This window comes from Artemia sp. Qi Xiang Cuo, chromosome 2 (assembly GCF_049724085.1).
Source record: "Artemia sp. Qi Xiang Cuo chromosome 2, ASM4972408v1, whole genome shotgun sequence".
Classification (NCBI taxonomy): domain Eukaryota; kingdom Metazoa; phylum Arthropoda; class Branchiopoda; order Anostraca; family Artemiidae; genus Artemia; species Artemia sp. Qi Xiang Cuo.
In genome coordinates, this window is record NC_142795.1 from 35,298,906 (window position 1) to 35,320,096 (window position 21,191).

At 33.8% G+C, this 21,191-nt stretch overlaps 1 protein-coding gene across 1 annotated transcript in view; it reads right to left on the minus strand.

The window, feature by feature from the left end:
* LOC148955176 (vitellogenin-1-like) overlaps nt 1-21,191 on the minus strand; it is a 346,909-nt gene that overhangs the window by 42,544 nt on the left and 283,174 nt on the right. The window contains exons 11-16 of the mRNA XM_089100639.1: nt 19,825-20,003; nt 16,331-16,548; nt 14,184-14,400; nt 11,060-11,209; nt 8,148-8,396; nt 2,023-2,215 (exon numbers count right to left, since the gene is read on the minus strand). Of these exons, the coding sequence (XP_088956765.1) occupies nt 2,023-2,215; nt 8,148-8,396; nt 11,060-11,209; nt 14,184-14,400; nt 16,331-16,548; nt 19,825-20,003 (1,206 nt within the window). The remainder of the gene's footprint in view (nt 1-2,022; nt 2,216-8,147; nt 8,397-11,059; nt 11,210-14,183; nt 14,401-16,330; nt 16,549-19,824; nt 20,004-21,191) is intronic.

Below are 21,191 nucleotides of genomic sequence, written 5' to 3' on the forward strand. Positions count from 1 at the left end.
TTCTTGTTTAAATCCAGGGAAAACACCACAGATGTATCTTTGATTGTTTTTCGTTGTTTTTTTTTCCCCAGGGATGATCGTATCACACCGTTGGTCCTAAAAAGACCGGTAAAGGGCTCATTTAAGGGAAATTAAAAGTTATAACGCTCTTTTTCAATGACCAGAAAAATTGCACCACTGGGAAAGGGGAGTTTTTTGCACTTTCAATGCATTAAACTACGATTTCGCTTCAAAGAGGATCAATTTGCTATTGATTGGAAATTCTGAGATAGCCAATCTACTTACAATTATCAAAAAGCTACTGAGCTTCGCAGTTGCAGAGGCAGTAATACTGCATGGTGGCACATTCGTTCCTGAGAAGTCATGTACTCCATACAAGATCAATGGTTAATTTAGAAATGTATCTTAATGCTTGATTTAACTAAATTGATTCATTTGATTTTCATGAAATTATGTTTATTGATGTATAATTGCGCATTAGCTATTACGAAAGAGGAGCGTAGGGTTATTGTGTAGGTGGGGCCGGACAGATGCCTAAAAGACCGTATTTCAATGCCCAAATTGTCTAGCTCTCCAAAGGCCTTCAGATAAATACTGAAAAGGGTATGGGGAATATGCATTAATCTCTCAACTTCCTTCATTTAGACTAAACCTGAATAAGGTTATTGAAGGGATATGGGGTGGGGTTTCATACCTCCCTTCTTATTGCAGAAAAGGGTTTTGGCATTTATTTTAAAGCTTTCTTTCGTTAAACTGATTGAGGTGATGAACACTGATATATAATTCCTGCCGATTCCCTGGAATATTTGCGATCAGCGCCTTTATTATTGGTGCAAGGGGAGTAATAGCACCCCTTTCATTGCGATAAGATTTTAAGATGTAGCATAAAACTGTTGACCTGAAATTCTGTAGTAAAAGTTTTATTAACGACTTATTCGACAAAACTGCTGTTCTCCGAAAACTTTGTCAAGATCTTTAAATTTTCTCAAAAATTTAAACTTTAATCCAATATTTTAATTCTTAAGTAGGAAAAGTGAAAGAGCGGGGTGCTACCAACCAATTTGCAATTTTGGATATATACAACAATTTGATAGCAAGAAATTGTGGTTTATGCGACCGGTACCCATATCCTACCTTGGTTAGGCCTGGGCATGGTTTGAACAACGGTCAGAATTTAAATTTAAATAACAAGTCTTTTCAAGTGAAAATAAAGAACAACACTAAAATTTAAAACGAACAGAAATTATTTTATATATGTCTCCTCCTCCACTCATCGATATTTATGTTAAAATTTGACTTTTTGTCTCAATGTTTTAAGAACGACTGCTGAAGCACAAGGGCCATTGATTTGGACTACATATTTTCTAAAGCAAAATAAAACTTTACCGTAACGAGCGACGAGTTAAGGAGGGGTCATACCCCTTCATACACAAAATAATTTCTGTTCTTTTTAAATTTAAATTTTGTGAAACTTTAACGATTTGTGAAACTTTAAGAGCCCTCTATGCGTACCTAATTTTTATTTCGGTTAAACCCCAAAAATTGAGCTTTATCTTGGAATCTAGTCATTCATTCTTAAGGTGCAAAACATTTAAAATGTAAAAAGTGCTTTTGAGTCATTCCATTTTGACGTTTTTAGCGAAGCATTTTTACTATTGTTAGTGTTTAAAAACATGAAACTGAATATTTTTCTGCCTCAAAATATTGTATAATATTTCTTGCAAAAAGCCCTAAAATTTAGCTACCTTAATTATTACGTAAAACTTACTGAAAAACTAGCTTATTAATTAGCGTCTTTTTAAAATTTTTGTAAAACTCTTTCATGGCCGCTGTGATGTATCTAAAGTGCATATTTGTTTTAGACTAAAATATGATTATATTATGTTTTAGTTTTTCTGTAATTTTAGGCTATACAATGACTCTATTTACCACTTTTGTCCAAAATCAGTGTTTCACATATAATTGCGTTTTTTTTTGGTTTGCCAAAAACAGAAAGACAATAGGAAGAGAAAAGTAAATTACCCGAGTTTCTTGCTAGTTGAAGATGTTGCCCCCAAAGATAGCCAGTAGTTACTTTGCTTGAAGCTGATACAACAGCACTGGTACTTAATGTTGTAGGTATGAAAGTTACATCTAACGATGGATTTTGCAGATTAATTTGAAACTTCCCGCTAATTGGCAGCCAAAGTCTGCTTCCAGAGGTCGAAGAAATGTACTAGAAAAGTTCTGTAAGTTTTATCCTGGGTTCGCACAAATGCAATTTTTCACCTGCAACAATGATTATTTGGCAATAAAGGCAAAATAGAGGGGAGTCAAGCTGGCGGCTCCCCTCCATGCATAAAATAACTATTATATTAATACAAAAAAATATCACGTTTCGCTTTCATTTAGCGAACAAATCTTTGAAAAAATATCTGCTTTCATTTGGGAAGCCCTGATTTAATATAAGGACTGCCCCGTATTTTTGTACGACTAGTGTGTGATATGTATAAGCTAACAAGAGGAATGGTTAAGGTAGCAGGGAAAGGGTTTTCGGATTTATTTAGTTGCGAGGTAGGAGTCAAACAGAGTAGCACCTTGTCACCGAGGCTATTTTGTTTATATATTAATGATATTGTTGAGTTTGTTGAGGAAAAATGGGCGCCAACAGTGAGTTTGGGAAATTTAGCTTTGTCTCTGTTGCTATTTGCGGATAATGCGGCACTGATAGCTAGAAGCGCCGAATATTTGCAAATATTGTCGAACATATTAGATGTTTATTTGGAAAAAAAGAAAATGAGATTAAATAACCAAAAGACTAAAATTGTAGTTTTTGGGACAAATGAAAATAATGAAAAATTTTATTTAAGGGTATTGAGTTGAAAAAAAGTACAACTTTTAAGTATTTAGGGTTTGTATTAAATAAAAAAGGAAATTGGAAGGATCATGTGAAAGAAATGGTGGGTAGAGGTAAAGCAGTTTCTTCAGCAGTTTTAAGGAATTCAGCTTTAAATGAAATTAAAAATATGAAAATGCATAAGTATTTATTTCAATCGAAAATTCACCCTAATATTCATTATGGTGCGGAGCTTTGGGGATATGAGGCGATCCCGCTATTAGAAATGGTTCAACCACAATATTATAAAAGATTGGTTAGGGTGCATGCTACAACTCATGCACAGCCTCTAAAAACAGATCTGAATTTGTTTCCGCGGCTTAAGGAAAACAGACTACAAGCTGTAAACTTTTGAATGAAAATCAACTAGCTACCAAATAAGAAGCTCAGGAGAGGCCCCATATTTGAAATTATTCTATTAAGGTAGGAAAAAGTCGTGGCTGTTCCATGTCAAAGCCCTCCTTGATAAAGCCGGACTTTCATACGCTTAGAACGAAGGTATTGCTCCAACGGACGATCCAGAAGAAATCTGGATCAGAAGGTAAAGCATGTTAAGGAGGATCAAGAGATCCAACGCTGGCATGAACAGATTCGAAAATCTGAAACCTTGTGTGGTTATTCTAAGATAAAAGAGTCTTTTGGACTAGAATATTATTTTAAGCTGAACTTGCCACCGGAAAAGTTGCGTCTGTGGTTCTAGGTCCGAGTGAATGGTTTGCCCTTAAAAAGTAGATTATAAGTATTTGAAAGAAATGCTCAGGGCCCAAGATCATGTTATACTTGCTCTTTATGTGGTATGGAAGAAGAAAATTGATCCATTTTTTGACGGTGTGCCAGGGGCTTTCAGATTTGAGATTGAAGTATTTAGGTGATTGGGAAGTGTTTTTTCCTGGGATCCTTAAATCATCATCCTGGGAGACGATTATAGCAGTGACTGGATTTATAAAAGAGGGTTTAAAAAAATGTCAATAATGGGTTTAAGGTTTTTTTGTTTGTTGTTATTTCAGTGTATGCTGGCTGTTGTCTTATATAATCATTGTAATGTTTTTTTTTTTTTTTTTTTTTTTTTTTTTTTTTGTATGATTATTTAGAGTAACCTTATTACTTGTGGACTTTTGGCTTGGCTTTTGGAGATGTTTTGGATTTTTCTATTGTTTGTCGTTTTGGCTTTATTTGATTTCTTATTTTATATTCAGTAATATTGGTAAGGATAATATTCAAAGGGGTCTGCCGAATACTAGTAAGTGTAATGGTCGTTGTTTTCTTTGTCAAGATCACTTCATCCCTCGAAATTATGTTAAAAGCACTTTATATAATAAAAAGTTTCAATGTTTATGAACAGGATAGGAAAATTGTAAAAACAAATAATATTATCTATTTACTAGAAAGTAAAAATTGTGAATTACAATATGTGGGGACAACAATTAACAACATATATATGAGATTTTCGGGACAGAAAACTATAATTACCAAAGAAAAAACTAAAAATTATCTAGTTCAACATTGTAGTAATGGTACTTGCTCAATATCTAATCTACCTAATACAATTTTAGAAAATCTGGACCTAGAAAACTTTACTAAAGAAGAAAAAAACTATAAATTACGCAGAAAAGAAGAGTATTGGATCAATGATCTGGGTACCGCTTATCCTTTTGGGCTAAATGATCGAGTTGCGAAATACGGAGACATTTCGAATGTAGTTGCTAACTGTATTAATGGGTTAACTGAGCACCCTTCTTTTAATTGCCCCACTAAACGTAAAAACCGACCAAGAGGACATAGAAAAAATAATAAAAAGAATTATTTAGATTTAAATGCATTTTTAATCGATTTAGGTAACATATTTGATACTAATGGAATGACTAGTTTAATAAAATCTTTAAATAAGTTATCAAGGAATAATTTAATAAAAGTATTCTGGATTGCAAAAAATAGTACAACATGTAACTCAAAAAATAAATTAATTTATGATATAGTTTGCATTTTCGCTAAATCAAAATTTATTTCAAAATATAATAAATCTGATAAAATTGTAAATAAGGATAATAGATTATATTTGTCTATTAATTTGAGTTCTAAACAAATAGAAGATTTAATTTGCCAAGAATCTTAAACCAGCAGAGAGTAAGGAATGCCCTTCCATGTAATTTGGTGTATAATGGTAGTCCAATTTTAACATATAGATTTTCAAAAAAAATTGGTCAAATGATTTTTAATTATAATTCAATACTTAAAAAACTGGACAGGGAGAGTAATTGGAAACCGGTTTGTAATTGTGAGTAATTTTTACCGTATGTGGATCAAACTTATAAGCATATTGTAACGGGGGATTAGTCAATTATAAAACATAGTTATCTTCAAAATATAATGAAAATGGGGGCTAAGTTCCGTTTTTCTTACCGCATAAGGCCAGCACATATTCTTAGGGGATTAAAGAATGATTTAAACTTATTTATTGATAAATGGTGCAAGAAGGAGAAAATTAATAATGATAGATTTCAGAATTGGATCAATTTGATTTTGACTAGTGTAAGAAATAGCATGTATAGAATTAATCCAACAGATTCTGTGGAAATTCAATATTTTATAATGCCAATATGAAACAAGCAATTGCTAATATACAGAATGAATTTATAATTGTACCAGTTGATAAAGCTAGCAATAATTTTGCCATAATTTGTCAGAAACTCTATTGTGATATTTTATCAAAAGAGTTACAAACAACAAATACATACGAAAAGGCCCATATGGAGGAGAATAGTTTAATTGAAAATATAGAAGAAAGAATTTTGAAAAAAAATTCAATATTAAAATAAATGATAATGATAAACAGTTTCCTTTCTTATATTGGACGATAAAATTTCATAAAAATCCACAAAACCACGTTTTATTGCTGGGGCAGCAAGGTGTCCAACCAGAATGCGGCTACTGACCTATCTTTAATTTTAGGAGAAATTAGAAATAAATTTAAAGCATATTGCTCTGGAATTAAAAATTTTTCTAACTTTAATCCATATTGGAGTGTTAATAACTCGTTACAAGTAATAGATTCTTTGGCAAATGTTTCAGCTAGAAGAGTCGAGTCAATTTATTTTACTAATTTATATAAAAAATTTTAACAAAAATTATTATTAGAAAAAATTAAAATTGTGATAAAGAAATCTTTTATTTTTTCTAATATAGGATTTTTGAAAATTGATACTTTTAATAAAAATGCCCGATGGACGAATTTCTTTAGAAGTACTATTAATTCAAGATGTTATAGCTTGGATATGGTATGCGATTTATTGGAATTTGTTCTATTTAATACATTTATAAGATTTAATGGGAATTTATATAAACAAACTGTAGGTATTCCTATAGGTGGGAATGCGAGTCCATTCATAGCGGACCTGTTTTTAAGTCAATTAGAATACGAATATATGATAAATAAAAACAGCCCAAGCAATGTAAAATATAACCTTTCAAATAATAAAAGATATATGGACGATCTCTTAGTAATAAATTGTGCAGAGTTTATTGAGATTTCAAAAATATTTATCCACAAGAGTTAATTCTTGAGCCTAGCTATGGGATGGGACACTCCGACCATTTCTTAGATTTAAATATTAATATTTCAAATAATAATAAATTAGTTTTTAAATTATATAATAAAACGGGATGATTTTAATTTTGAAGTAATTAATTTTCCATTCCTTGAAAGTAATATACATTCAAATATTACTTATTCGGCTTATTATTCCCAATTATTTAGGTATGCAAATATATGCAGTAATTACACAGATTTTAAAAATAGATGTAAAAAGCTGAGCGAAAAACTGATCTTAAGAGGTTTTTTTGCCAAAAAAAAATTAGTTGGCAATTCAAAAAATTTAGTTTTATGTATCATGAACTTTTAAGTAAATATACAAAAAACTATAAAGAAATACTGAATGATATTTTAATATAATTTCTCTTGCGCGTTTCTGTTTTGGAAGCTTGAGTTTGTAGTGGTTTTCAAACAAGCTTGAGGATGTTTAAATTGGTAAGTGGTTCCAGATACTAATAAAAGATACATCTGGACATGTCTTCATTTGTTCCAGAATGGTCTCTGTCAGTGACCTCTGGGATTTTATTAAGGAAACATTGAAACACTTTTTGTGTGTAATTTTTAATAGCTTGACTAGTATGCATGTATTTCACAAGTTTTACCTGACATAGGGTTACCATATAGATCTTATGGTAGAGGCTCCACCGTGCCGGGTAAAGAAAGTAAAGCCTCGAAACCCATTAAGACAGGTGGTATTTCTTCTGATGAGCCCTAAATGGAAGGTTCTACTTGGAAATATTTTGCTAGATTTAAGGTGCTTTTGCTTGTAAATTTACAACGACTTACATTTATTGATGACGACTTTGCATGGACTTGGACATTTCTATTTGGTTGACGGTTCGGGTATACTGTTTGGTCCTAGGTTGTTGGATAGATGGGTAAGGTAAAAGCCTCGTTCAAGTGCACATTTGTCTCAATTGCTGGATTTGGACGACAGTTTTTTTTTTTTTTTTTTTTTTTTTTTTTTTTGCCAAGTAATTACCTCTTAAACATAATATATTGCTTATATTTTGGGTGTCTTTAGCGCTCTTAGAGTAATATAAGATTTTGAAAAAAAATTTAAGATTATTCTAATTTATAAATTTCAAAATTCAAGAGAAACTAATGTGATGCTTCTAAGGCCGTATTCAGGGCGGGGGAAGGGAAAGGGTTAAGGGATTTGACCCTCCCTCGAAATGTTTGTCCGAATGGTAAAAACGTAACAAAAATACATATAAATAAATTTTGGAGTGTTTTTTTTAAAGTTTTTTTGTAACCCTCCCCCCCCAAAAAAAAACCCTTCTTGAACAATGATCCTGGATAGGGCCCAGGAAACTTCATTGGAAAAACTAATGATCTCTCGTGAGTAATATGCCTTGTATATCGTGGCTTTTATGTCTAAAGGTCGTAACTGCGATCTTTTTGAAAAGAAAGCTGCCCATAAATTTCACATCTCACTGTGTAAGTCACAACCTAAAATTTGTATCTAAGGGATCTGCCGTACAGCCACAAGAGGGGCGTACATTTCCACTTGGTGTAACTGTATTTCTTTGCTTTCCCTCAGGAGTGCCGCTGAGTTTTTATTTTAATTTTGGGCATTCTTGAGAATGTCAGTTTTGACCTTTAGGTTAAAGAGCAATAATATTAGAATGTTATAACCATAGAAAAGCAAGCAGCAAAATTTACAAAAACAATCCTCCAAACCTGAAAGGATCCATTATAAATTTCCTGTTGGATGTAAAACACAGTTTGCATTCTTGAATCTAAATTTGTCCGCCATCTTCCGTCAAGAAATTCATCCCGAAATGAAATCGAAGTGGGCAAACCAACACCTATTTCTATCGGTATCCCTAACATATTCGGTCGCCACGTTCTGATTGTTGATCCAACTCTGAATCCGTCAAGAGTAGTACGAATTTCCGAAAGAATTTTTCGGGGTAGAGCTCGGATGAACTAAAAATATTACAAAGAAAACAGGAAAAGACTTCAGATCAGTATAACGCACTTATTTCTTTTTTATATAAGTCATTTAAGATGCAACCAAAGACAAAGCAGTCATGTGATTTGGGAAGCAAGTTCCCAACACCTCTGGGAGCGTAATGGGTACTTATTATCTTGAACAAGTCCCCAGACCTTCATCCTAGGATCTTCAGGCTTATAATTTTCGCCCACTTTTTCATACTGTACATAAGAATAAACAAATATATGAATATAAACACGATTAGTTACTTTTGAATTATATTTTGATAAGAAGAAAATGCAAATTAGTACAGGTGCTCTATTCTAAGCAGAGGCTCATGGGGGTGAGTTGTATGAGGTTGAATTAAATGGGAGATGATTTAAAGTAAACGGGGCTGAACTAAAATAAGGCTGAGTGAGACAAGTGGCTCTGAGCTGCATGGAGTTGAATTGAATGTAGGTTGAGTCGATTGGAGGTTGACTTGATTGAGGGTTTGAATAGTGAGGTTAAGTTAAAGGAGCAATGAATTGAGTTACATGGTTGCCCGATTTCAACTGAAAATTTGTTTATTTATTTCTTTTTATGGATCTAACGAAGCAAGGTGAGAAAAAAAAAAAATATTCGTCAAGAAGAAAAAAACGAGGATATTTCCAGCGAGTGAAAATGAAAAAACAGTGCAAATATTTTGGCCGAGAGCTCCGCTCAACCGTCTTCAATACAGAAATAGGAAAATAAAACGTAAAAAAAACTACTAAATAAAAGAAGTTCCTCTCCATGCAACAGTAAAGGGCTAACTGAATAAAAATCCGGCATTGAATGAAAATTCAAGTCTTTTAGAAGCTCATTGCTTACCAGGTCTGGTATTATCTGACATTTATCAGGTTGAAAATTTTATAATATGAAAGGGAAAAATCTCGGCCGAAAGATTTGCATTGATTTTTCATTTTCCCTGTCTTGAAATATCCTCGTTTTTTCTTTAATAATATCTTTCTTCTCGTCTTGTCATGCTTAGCCAGGAAGGTCTCAGAAATAACTTATGGGTACGAATAAAAGAGATCTCAGTTCTAAGACATTTACAATCATATAAAACACATAGTTTTTTACGCTTCATATATCTAAAATAATAATTTGAAAGAGCCACGAGGAACACTGAATAATACAATTACTTTTTAGTAGATGGCGCTTATAGTTATTAGCATTTTATTCAGGTTGTTTCATGTGCGCATTGTACTCGCGCCTTCCTCGTGTTAAGAACAAACATAAGCTTTGGATTTGAACGAAAGAAAATATAAGGGTTACCTGTTTAAAGCATATCTTGTATATCTGTTTTGTCCAATTTAGTTACGCTATTGAAAACCGTGAAAAATGTGGGTCTATTAGCCCATCTAGGCTAATAATTGGGAAGTGATATATTCAAAATCAGAATAGGGTACTAATATACTAAATGGTTTTGGTTATAAAACACAATCACAGCCACTAGTAATCTAGCATAATACTAATACATACCGTCTAAGTTTCAAGTTTGAATTCGCTACAGTCTTCCAGGCTGAAATGTTTGGAATATAAGAAGTAACTAAGAGACCTTAGGGGATATGCATTATATTTCATTGATAACCAAGCATGCCTCAAGGCTGTTGAAAACATGAAGAGCGCGCAAAAAGTGAGTTGGAATGTTATGAAGCACTAAACAGACTAGCATGTAATGTAGACCAAATTCCTCTGATATGAGCTCTAGGGCACTTTTTGATCACAGGTGATTAATTGGAAAATAAAGCAGCTAATTCTAGGGCATCACTGACATGCTATAGACCGCAGCGGTTCATTCTTATCGCTCAAAGCTGCTCAAAAGTGGCAATAAGGAGACGCATTGTGAGACAGTGGAGCCAGATTGGCGCAGAAAGATGGGAAGTAAACAAAAAAAAGAAAGCGATTCCGTGGTTTAACCCCGAACTGAACAAACATCTTTTGTGACTTCATAGATCTGAACTATAAATGGCTACTGAAATACATACAAATCCTTGAAATTTTTGGAATCTTCTGGAACAAATAGGAAGATTTAATTTCGAAGTTTACCAAAAATGTTAGATGGCTGTTCATACCAAGAAGAATTTGGAAGAACTTTATAAATTGGATGTTGAGCTGGTGAGCGTAGTTAGGGACGCTTAATGTCCAACAGCTAGAAAAATATATGATAAGGAAATTAAATATTAGCCCCCCCCCACCACGAATTTAGGTTTCAAATTGAAGGTTCTCCAATACTTTGCCCAACTTAATAAATGATTTGATATTTACTAAAGCCATGGTGATAGAGTACTTTTTGGAAAAGGAAGATTTGGTCCCAAAACAACCAAAGACAAGTAAACATCAATGGGCATACAATAGAACGCGTATTTTTGGACCCATTCACTCCGCTGACCATAGCGAAACAACATTTTCAGTTTGCCATCTCCTGTACCTCTCATGCAAATTTAAGGTAGAGACCCACAAGTATGTTTTCTCCTTAGTGTGTGCCTCTCATCTTAATAGAGAGTAAGTCAACTTATTCTTGAAAATATTATTGAAATTGCAGTTGTTGTTTAAGAGTAATTAAACTACTAAAAATTACAAAAAGAAGAAAACTAGATGCACAGAAAAGTAAGAGGAGAAGAAATTTTACCTTGTCAGATTCAAAATCTTTTTCATTAAAATACAGGTACATGATTACATATCCTCGATAGACACAATGCATTTCAAAGCGAAATGCACCAGAAGTCTCACTTTGAAGTCTCTTTGTCATGTTGCTGTATCCACGAAATCTCAGAAATACCTTAAATGAAACAGTGTAAGTAAGAAAAAAATCTAGCAGAAAATCCATTTTGAGCGATAAGCACTTTGCTTTACGCAGTGTGTTTAAATAAATAAATATTTAATTACAATTCGACAAATAAAAGAACTCAAACAAAATTTGAAAAAATCTAACTGAAATTTGGAATTATTTATTTCAAAACAACTTTTGTAGTCTTTATATCAAATATCGCAAACCAAATTACGCTGTCTTTTAATATTAGTCCTAGGGTATTTAAGGCACTAGTAAAAAACCACAATACTAAACTGCTAAACCAGTTAATTCCGCAATGTACAGGCAGTAATTTGTTCTTCTTCCTAGTGTTGCTTACTGAGTTTGCAGTAGGGGATAGAAGATGCCGAGGCTTGACAAGAAGAAATTGCCCAAAATGCGTTACCATCAAAAAACGGTGATCTCTAAAGGCTTCAATCTATAAAGACCCAAGAGGAGATTTGTAATCAATGAATTTTCCTCCATGGATGGTTTTAACTGTTTTCTTCTAGACTCCTTACACTTCATTACTTTGATCGTCAATAATACGATATCCTACCTCACGGTTTATAACAATAAATACAAAATTTGTTTGGAACTGTCCAAGCAAAACCACTTATATGTACATATATCTTGTCATAGGCAGTGCAATAGCGCTGTCTAAGTAAAGAACGATGTGGGCACAATGTATTATCTCTTATTATAAATATTTATTTTAGACCAGGGCACTTCGTATAGAAGGACTTGTCGAAGAAACTTCAAAAAGGGCTCATGTGATTGGAAATTGAAAGTTCTAGTGCCCTTTAATAGTCGCAAGTGATCGGAGTGTAACCACCCCCCCCCTTGCCCATCATTTCACCAAACACATCCAATCAAAATTTTGAGATAAACATTTTGTTCAGCGTAGTTAAAAGGTCCAGTAATTATGTATTTGAGGATGACCCCCCCCCCCTATAACCCTTGGGGCATGGGTTGTAAGTTATGCTCTGGGGGCATATTAGGTTTTCACAGAAAGGGTGGTCGTATAAACTTCGGATGGGGCTCATTGGATTAGAAATCAGAAGTTCTATTGCCCACTTTAAGAGCCAAAGTGATCGGATGGCAACAAGCCCCCCCCCCCTCATCACCTCCTATTTTCCTCAAATGCATACGATATTTATTTTGAGATAGCCATTTGTTAAAAAAATAGTCAAAAAATCACATAACAAGATCTTCAGGATTGACAAAAGCCCCCCGAGTCTGGAGGCAGGGATTTTAAGTTATGCCCCGGGGCATATAAGATTTTTAAGGAATGGGTGGTTGTGTGAGCATTACAAGAGGATCAATTCATTGGAAATTTAAAGTTCTTGTTCCCATTTAAGATTCAAAATCGTTGGAGGGCAACTAGACCCCCCCCCCTCCATGACGCCCTCTTTTCCCCAAACGCATCTGATCGAAATTGTGAAATAGTCATTTTGTTCACAATAGTCCAAAGAGCATATAACATTGCCTTCAGGGCGGACATAACCCCCTAGAGCACAGGGGTTACGGTTGTAAGTTATGCCTCGGGGTATATAAGGTTTTTTTATAGAACGGGTGGTCGTGTAGACTTCGGATGAGGCTCGTTTGATTGGAAGTGGTCCAGGAAAACCTGAAATGACATCATAATTCAAAAATTCCATCTCTTAGAACCCCATTTACACCGTAGGTGAGGTCAGAAGGAAATGAAAAATCAGAATCTTAAGTAGTGCAGTATTTGGTGGATTGAAAGAACGTTTCCTATTAATTGAAGTCTGGGGAGATCAAAAATGACATTTGAATTAAAAAATCTCATTACCCACTACCCAATTTCTATCCTAAATTAGATCAGTGGGGCATGAGAAATCAGAGTCCTAATTTGTCCAGTATTCGCACACAAATGAACACCAAATTGGTGAAAAGATTCTGATTTTTCACCCCTTACTGATCTCGCTTAGGGTGGAAATCGGGTAATAAGTAATGGGATTTTCCGACTTCGATATCTTTTTCGGTCTCCTCGGACTTGAATTAATAAAAAACGACCTTTTAATCCAAAAAATATTGCAGAGACTTAAATTCAAGATTTTGCTCCCTTTTCCCCTGAAAAAAGGATATTTCAGCACTGCCGATTTCTGCCAGTTTCAAATATGTTATTAAGAACTTTTTTCTGAACATTTTGGCGCCAAAAATATTCTTGTTGCTCGAATTCCGGGTCGAAACCATATTTTGACTAACCGAGATAGTCTTGCTCAATATTTAATCATCTCATTCCTCCCAAAGTATTTTACTGACAAGAAGACAACTACGATTGTGTCTATGACATGACAACTACGATTGTGTCTTACTGACAAGAAGACAACTACGATTGTGTCTATGACATGACAACTACGATTGTGTCTTACTGACAAGAAGACAACTACGATTGTGTCTATGAATCAAATGAAAAACGTACAGTTTTAGTTATAAGCACAACTATACTGTCCTAAATGTTCTTAATGACCCAAGATCTTTAAATTTCATATTATTTTCTTATCTGATCATGTCCATAAAATTAACAGCCCTCTAAAACTGCCGATCACGTTTACAGCGCAAGAGTCCATCAGAAGACGTAACACTGCATGAAAGCTATGTGAAAAGCATTCTGAGCTGACCCTTTTCAAACCAGGGCCTCTTCTGGAATTACTACTGAATGTACTGATTTGCATAGGTAAAAACAAAAAAGATCAATATAAAACAATAGAAGCCGTAGTTACAGTTAAGTTCAAATTTCTCATTGAAGTCAAAATGAGTATCAATCAATATCACCCTGTCCAGAATACAAGAAATACTGAAACCGATAAGGATAAGAGCAGGAAAACAAAGACTATAAGAACTAGAATTAAAAGACAACAGCTACATAAACTGTAAAAAAAGACACATCTGGCAAAAAGTACCACTAAGGAAAAAACAAATTAGCAACAGGATTTACCTCTATGGGAAGGTAGTAATTATCTGATAGCTTATAATCACTTCTGAATGCGTAGGTAAATTCATCGGTGTCCTTTTCATACAAAGGTGATATTTGAAATGATCCACTAAAACCATAGCCCAGATTTGTGAAATCCGTATACAGGTTATTTGAAAGAAATGGAGAGGACTTTATTCTTTTGAGTCGATCTCGTAGAAGATATTTGATGTTACGACACCTGTATATGAAATTTCAACCAAATGATTAATTACAAACAAATAAGCAACAGTACTAAAATAAGATACACGCTTTTGACATCGGCTCTAGGGTCACACTGGTCTATTTTTACTCAGAAATACATGTTTTTCGGAAAACCAAGGAAACTAATCCAACAAGGGAAATTGTTACGTTGTTAAAGCATGTCGGCTGCCAACATTTTTCTTCGTCGTTAAAGTATGTCAACTGCGTAAATGTAACTTTATATCAGGGTAAATCAAAGTATTTATTTCAGATGAACGGTGTCTGATGCTTCAAATTGGGCATTAGAAGTCAAAATATTCCCTTTTTTTTAGACGATCATCTAAACTAATATTGAGAAGATTCCTTCATCCTCGTATATGTAAATATGACTTCCATTCCCTTGCTTTCAAGAAACAGCAGGGATGTGCTTATTACGTTGATTGTGCATAGCAGGGTATTGACAAATTTTCTGATAATACTATATACTTTCCCCCACTTAGGTTTTGTAAAACACTATTCGCCAGTTCTTTAGAATTGCGCATGTAGACTCATAAGTGTAACACAACCTTCCCAGGCATGTGCGTGAAAGGCAACATAATACTTTAGACCCACTCTTAGACAGGACAATTATCCTTTGAGTACAACGGTTCAAAAGTACGTTAAAATTGCTACTATCCATCATTACTGTTTCTTAGTTATTGTCACCATTGGTATTTTTTTTCCTAAGAGGATTAAAATATATTAGTAATTCGATTAAGTAACAAGCCTTTTTAAGCCATATGTTAATTCGATTTTAATAATAAGCTTTGTACGGCCTTGTAGAAGTCGTTCGAATCAGCGTATTCCTTTCGATATAGTGATGTTAATAAATTTAGATATGATTCAACGAACGTTTGAAAGTTGGATTTTTAGATATAATTTTCGCTTAATTAAAAAAAAAACGATAGATCAACCTAGAGTTGATGGTGTAAAAGCAGATTATTTGGAGAGACTTAGGGAGAGCAGGCCTGACTCTTGACCCCGCAAATTAAGTGTATCCTGATCTACTGTGGATTATTTAGCCAGGGAAATAAAGCCAAATGATCTGAAAGGGAGCTACTGGGAGTTAAAAATGAAGCAGGTTTCGAAGAAACCAGAAGACACACATCCACCATAATTAGAAGGACAAATCCCAATTTTTTTCTTTTTTTGCAAACTGCTCTTTAAGCTCAGAAAATATGCTATTTGCAGAAAAAAAGGGCTAGATAGAGGTCTAAGAAGCATATATTGAATCATATTTCGACAAGAGAAAGAAAAGAGCTAGATAGAGGTTTAAGAAGCAGATATCGAATCAAATTTTGACAAGGGAAAGAAAAGGGCTAGATGGAAATCTAAGAAGCAGATATCGAATCATATTTCGACAAGGCCCTTATTCTGGTTAAACTTACGGTTCTTTGAATGAAGATTTATTTCATATTTTTGTGTAAATGTATGAAGGAGCTGTCCATTTTAAAGGATTAGAACTTTGAGGGGAAACATTGATTGCTAATTGGATGATATATTTTTCACTGAGGCGAATATGTGGGTAGCGATGAGTTTTTATAGACTTATTGGATTCAAGTAATAAAAAACGTGCATGGAGGTATTAGAATTTTTCCTAAAGTTACACCGTTATCCAGGTGCAATTAATTTTGAATTTTATTCAGTGCTTGCGTTCTATCACTGTCTTGGCGTTTCTTCTTTATGTTTTTGTTATATCAATGGCTTTTAAAAATAACTAATATCACCATATCAAATCATATCTTTGATTTTAATGATAAGGTATAGTAATTTGCATATTACAAGGGCAGAAAACAAACATAAATTTGAATAAAAGTGGAATAAACACACTTAAATCAACAACGCAAAAAATGGAAGACTAATAAAATAAACAAAAGAAAAACACTTACGCAGCCACTACGCAAGGATTTTTTGAATAAGCAAAGCTCCTCATCGTAGCGACAGCAGCACTTCTTATTTCTCTATTATCTTCACGAACAACAAATGAAATAAGTACATCTATTTCAGCAGGAGAGGGGCGAGTATACAAAATCCCAGCAAACGCCATTATGCGCAGGTCTGTTGGCTCAGATGGATCCGTAAAAATAGAGAAACATAGTGGCACAAGCTACAAACACGAAAAGAAAAAGCCCTGATAAGATCCACTTGATATAATCTATTTTTGATAGTTAGAAAAATTTCAAAATAATCTGTATAGGTAGCTCAATAATTATCAATTGTCTCAGAATCTTTAGTTAATACTACTTTTTAAGAACTGTCTTTTAGTCCTAACTAAAGAACTAAAAACACAACCCTCCTTATAGTTCATCTGTAAAATTTTTACTTTAAAATCAATTTCTCTTATTCCAAGAAACCCAAATAATAAAATAGACGGCCAGATAATAGCTCCATGTATATAAGATAGAGTTTACCAAGGTTGCTTTAGAAAAACCTTAATTTTCTCTCTAGGGGATAGGGGATACGGTGAGAGGAGGCAGTAAATCAACGAAGATCAATTGCAGGTTTTCTTCTGTCTATACTACGTATTTCTGTTTTCACAGTCTGACAGTTTTAATAAGTAGTGATAAAATTGGTATCCTACAAGCACTGAAGTACTACCATACCATCTATATAATCTAAGTAATTTCCTGAGCATTAAAATTAGCAAGTAACCAATCCCATCTTGTATTTTTATTAAATAAAAAAAAAACAAGTGTTTTTTTTTTAACTGAAAGCAAGGAACGACGTTAAAACTTAAAACGAACAGAAATTATTCCGTATATGAAAGGGGCTGTCCCCTTCTTAACGCCTTGCTCTTTATGCTAAAGTTTTTTTTTGTTTAAAAAAAATACAGTTGTGAAAAAGTCAAACTTTAGCGTAAAGAACGAGGCGTTGAGGAGGGGACAGCCCCTTTCATATACGGAATAATTTCTGTTCGTTTTAAGTTTTAATGTTGCTCCTTACTTTCAGTTAAAAAAACTTTTTTTTTTTTATTTTTGAACGTTTTTGAATTAATACAGGTTTTGAGTCTGGCTCACCGTACATGAATGATTAAAACAAAATTTGTATATTATTTTTACTTTTATTTGGTTAAATGGCTTTCTCGAAACATGCTTAATTTTATTCACGAACGTTTTTATTAGTAATAAATATACATAACTTACGAATTAACTTACTTAACGAACTTCTATATTCATATATTTTTAATAATACGTATATTAGGGGGTTCGTCCCCTAGTCAATAGCTTGCTCTTTAAGCTAAAGTTCGAATTATGTTCCAATTCTTTAAGAATGACCCCTTAATCACAAAGGCCGTTAATTAGAATAAATAGCTCATATGAAAGTACTAAAAAATCTTTGGCTTAAAGAGTGAGGTATTGACTAGGGGGCGAACCCAATCATATAAGCAATATTTTCTGCTCGTTTTAAATTTTGATGTTGCTCCTTACTTTCAGCTCCTTACTTTCCTTACTTTCAGGGGGCAATGCTGATTACATTGCCCCCTTAATTGCAATTTACCTTCCCCCAAGAAAACCTCCTTCATGGAAAGATCCTCCCACATAACCCCCGACGCCCCCCCCCCACTACCAGAAAAAATCACCCCTGAAAACGTCGGTATACTTCCCAATAACCGATACTATATGTTTAACATTGGGTAAAGTTCATAACTTTCAGCCCTCCCCTCGGGGACTTCGGGGGATTAAATTATCCTAAAAGACATAGTTACCATATTTTCGAACATCCTGAACAAAATGGCTATCTCAAAATTTTGATCGGATGACTTTGGGAAAAAATGAGCGTGAGAGGGGGCCTAGTTTTCTCCATTTTTTGGTCACTTAAAAAGGGCACTAGAAATTTTAATTTACGTTCCAATGAGCCATCCCAAGATATTCTAGGACCACGGGGTCAATACGATCACCCCTGGGGAAAAAACAAAAAAACAAATAAACGCGCATCCGTGATCTTTCTTCTGGCAAAAAATGCAAAATTCCACATTTTTGTAGATAGGAGCTTGAACCCTCTACAGTAGGGTTCTATGGTGTGATTTTCATTAAGGTTCTATAACTTTTAGGGGGTCTTTCCCCCTTTTGTCGAAAATCAGGCAAATTTTCTCAGGCACGTAACTTTTGATGGGTAGGACTAAACTTGATGAAATTTATATATTTGAAATAAGCCTTAAAATCTGATTCTTTTGATGTATCTATTGGTATCAAAATCCCGTTTTCTAGAGTTTCGGTTACCATTGAGTCGGTTCGCTCCTTACTTACAGTTCGTTACCACGACCTGTTTGACAACTAACATCATGCCACCTAAGCCACTTCATTGATACTCCTGATCGTCAAAATTAACAATCAGCATCTCTAAATTGTAGAAACCTTAAGTTTCTTGGGAACTGAAATTAGCAAGCTGCTGTCCTGACTTTTAATCCAAAGAGGCCTGACCTTGGTAAAAAAAGCCAAGTTTCGTTTTACCATCAGTTTTGTTTGAGAACATTTTTCGTACCAAACACTTAAAATTCTGAGAGTTTTCAACGCATGTAGGCAACAGATATGTTTTATGAAAGGTTGTAAAAATGCAACTTAAGATTTTTGGAAAATATGAAAAGACCGTAACACTCAACGTATTAGGTAATTTAAATTTAAATACAAATTAAAGAATTAATGCATATTCAAAACTGAAGCAAACAAAATTTCTGAATATAATTTTAAATCTCATTTGCGAGTTCTTAATTTATTATAATTTGACAAATCATTCGGTTTTCCAAATTGCCATCCAAATATGCTCTTTTTATTTTTCCACAGCCAAAGCCATACGAAAATCAAAATGTATAATTCATTTAAGAAAAAAACTTGTTGGCATGTTTTTTTCCAAGTTTCCAAGCCTCAATTTAAAAAAAGAAAGAAGAAGAAGACGCTTTGGCACTTAAATTTAAGTACTAAGCAAGAATAACTGAGAAAAGAAAAGAATAAAAGATGTTGCAAAAATAGAGCTCTACACCAAAAATAGGCCTTTCAGTTTCGGCCACAGATACATCTATGGCTTTAATTGAGTAATTTTCGCACTTAAGATATCAAAGCATGCTTGACAGCAATGTTTGTGTTAAATATCTAGTTTTGTAATTTTTTACCCTTTCATTTCACCGAGGAGGATGAAATGGCAGCCCCTTATTCACTCAAGGAAAAAATATAGACAAAGTTCAAAACTTCTAGCATTCGAAACAACCAAACAGTTTTTGATAAGACAGTTTTTTTTTTTTTAAATATCATCTCAGAAAAAAAAATATGAAGGCCCCTTTCCCTTGAATGTATGCGACCATTATCGCTACAATGAAATTTTCTACTCATTATTTAAAATTTATATACTGAAAAAGGTGGATAATATATATTTAAACGATTCTTTTTACCTTTGAACGATGTGGCATTTTTGTTCCAATATTTTTCAATGCATTAAGGCCATAAAACCGCACAGACCCATCTAGCGATTTATCCAAAACAGCTTCCCTTATTGATTCAAATGTTGCCGGTATTCTCGCATTTCTTAGCGCGATCAGTGCAGCAACCTGATCTCCAGGATTTGTTGAATCTGTAGAAAAATGAAAACAGCTCATATATGAAGAATATCCCTTTATGCCGGATTCCTAAGAATTTATTAATATCTGTAGGTTTAATTGTCTTCGATAAGTTCAATTAAAAGCAGTTAAGAGTTATGTAGAGACGCTTTAAGTAGCATGTGGTTTAGTCTTGTGCAAGGAAACAATTTGATTAATCGGTATATCAATAATTTTACTTCTGATCTTTGATGTATCGAAATCGATACTTTGGATCAGGCTTTTACTCAGATTAACTCTTGGTTTACCAAATTTCAATAACAAAAATTGTAATTAAAGAGTATTTTGAATTTTTTTTTTCAAATTTCAAATAATGTAAAATGAAACAATAAAAAAAAACTTCGAGTATGTAAATGAATACCACGAAAGCCCAGATTTGAAATTACTCCGGCTCAGGACAAAGAAAAATAAACTACTGGCTATTAAAGAAGCAACAAGTTAATGTTTTCCTTGAAAGTCGGATCCATTTTTCAGTAATAAATTGACTAGCCTTGGAAAACCCTCCCAGAAGGGACACTGGTGTTGGGCAAGGACATTAATTTCGTGGCAACCTCGTATAACCTGAGACCCATTTTACGACACTTAAGTAAATTATTTTTCCCTGGAAATATAAACTCTCTCTTGGGAATCTGTACAGTCATAATAGATTCAGCTGCTGGCGAAGGATGTCTGGCATTGACTGCTAAAAATTCGTCGTGTAACCTCCCAAACTGGCTTAATTCTATTGCGGCTGAATCACAGAGACTGTCACGCCACTGTCACTGGCATTATTCGCTGTCACTCTTATTGCCTTTCTTGTACAGGGGTCTATACTTTTTCTAAATGGCTAGGTACTTTTCTCTTTTCAAAAACTATATTCACAATCTTTAGTAATTTATCTCTAACTTCACAACCACCGTTTTTAAAAGACTCATTTACCGCACTATGAGCACCTTGGGTCTAATTATTATTTAATCTTTTTAGTAACCCTCTGTCACCAATTTTCCTCACAAAATAAATCTTCATTCAAATTCACAGTGTCAGAAGCATTTTCATTCTTTTCCATGTCTATTCCTGTAACATTGTCAAGGTTTAGTACGTTCTTAAAACGTTTTTACCATCTCTCTTTAACACTTTCCTTATCACTGATTGTGGCGCCGTTCCTATGTTTAACTGGGACAAGT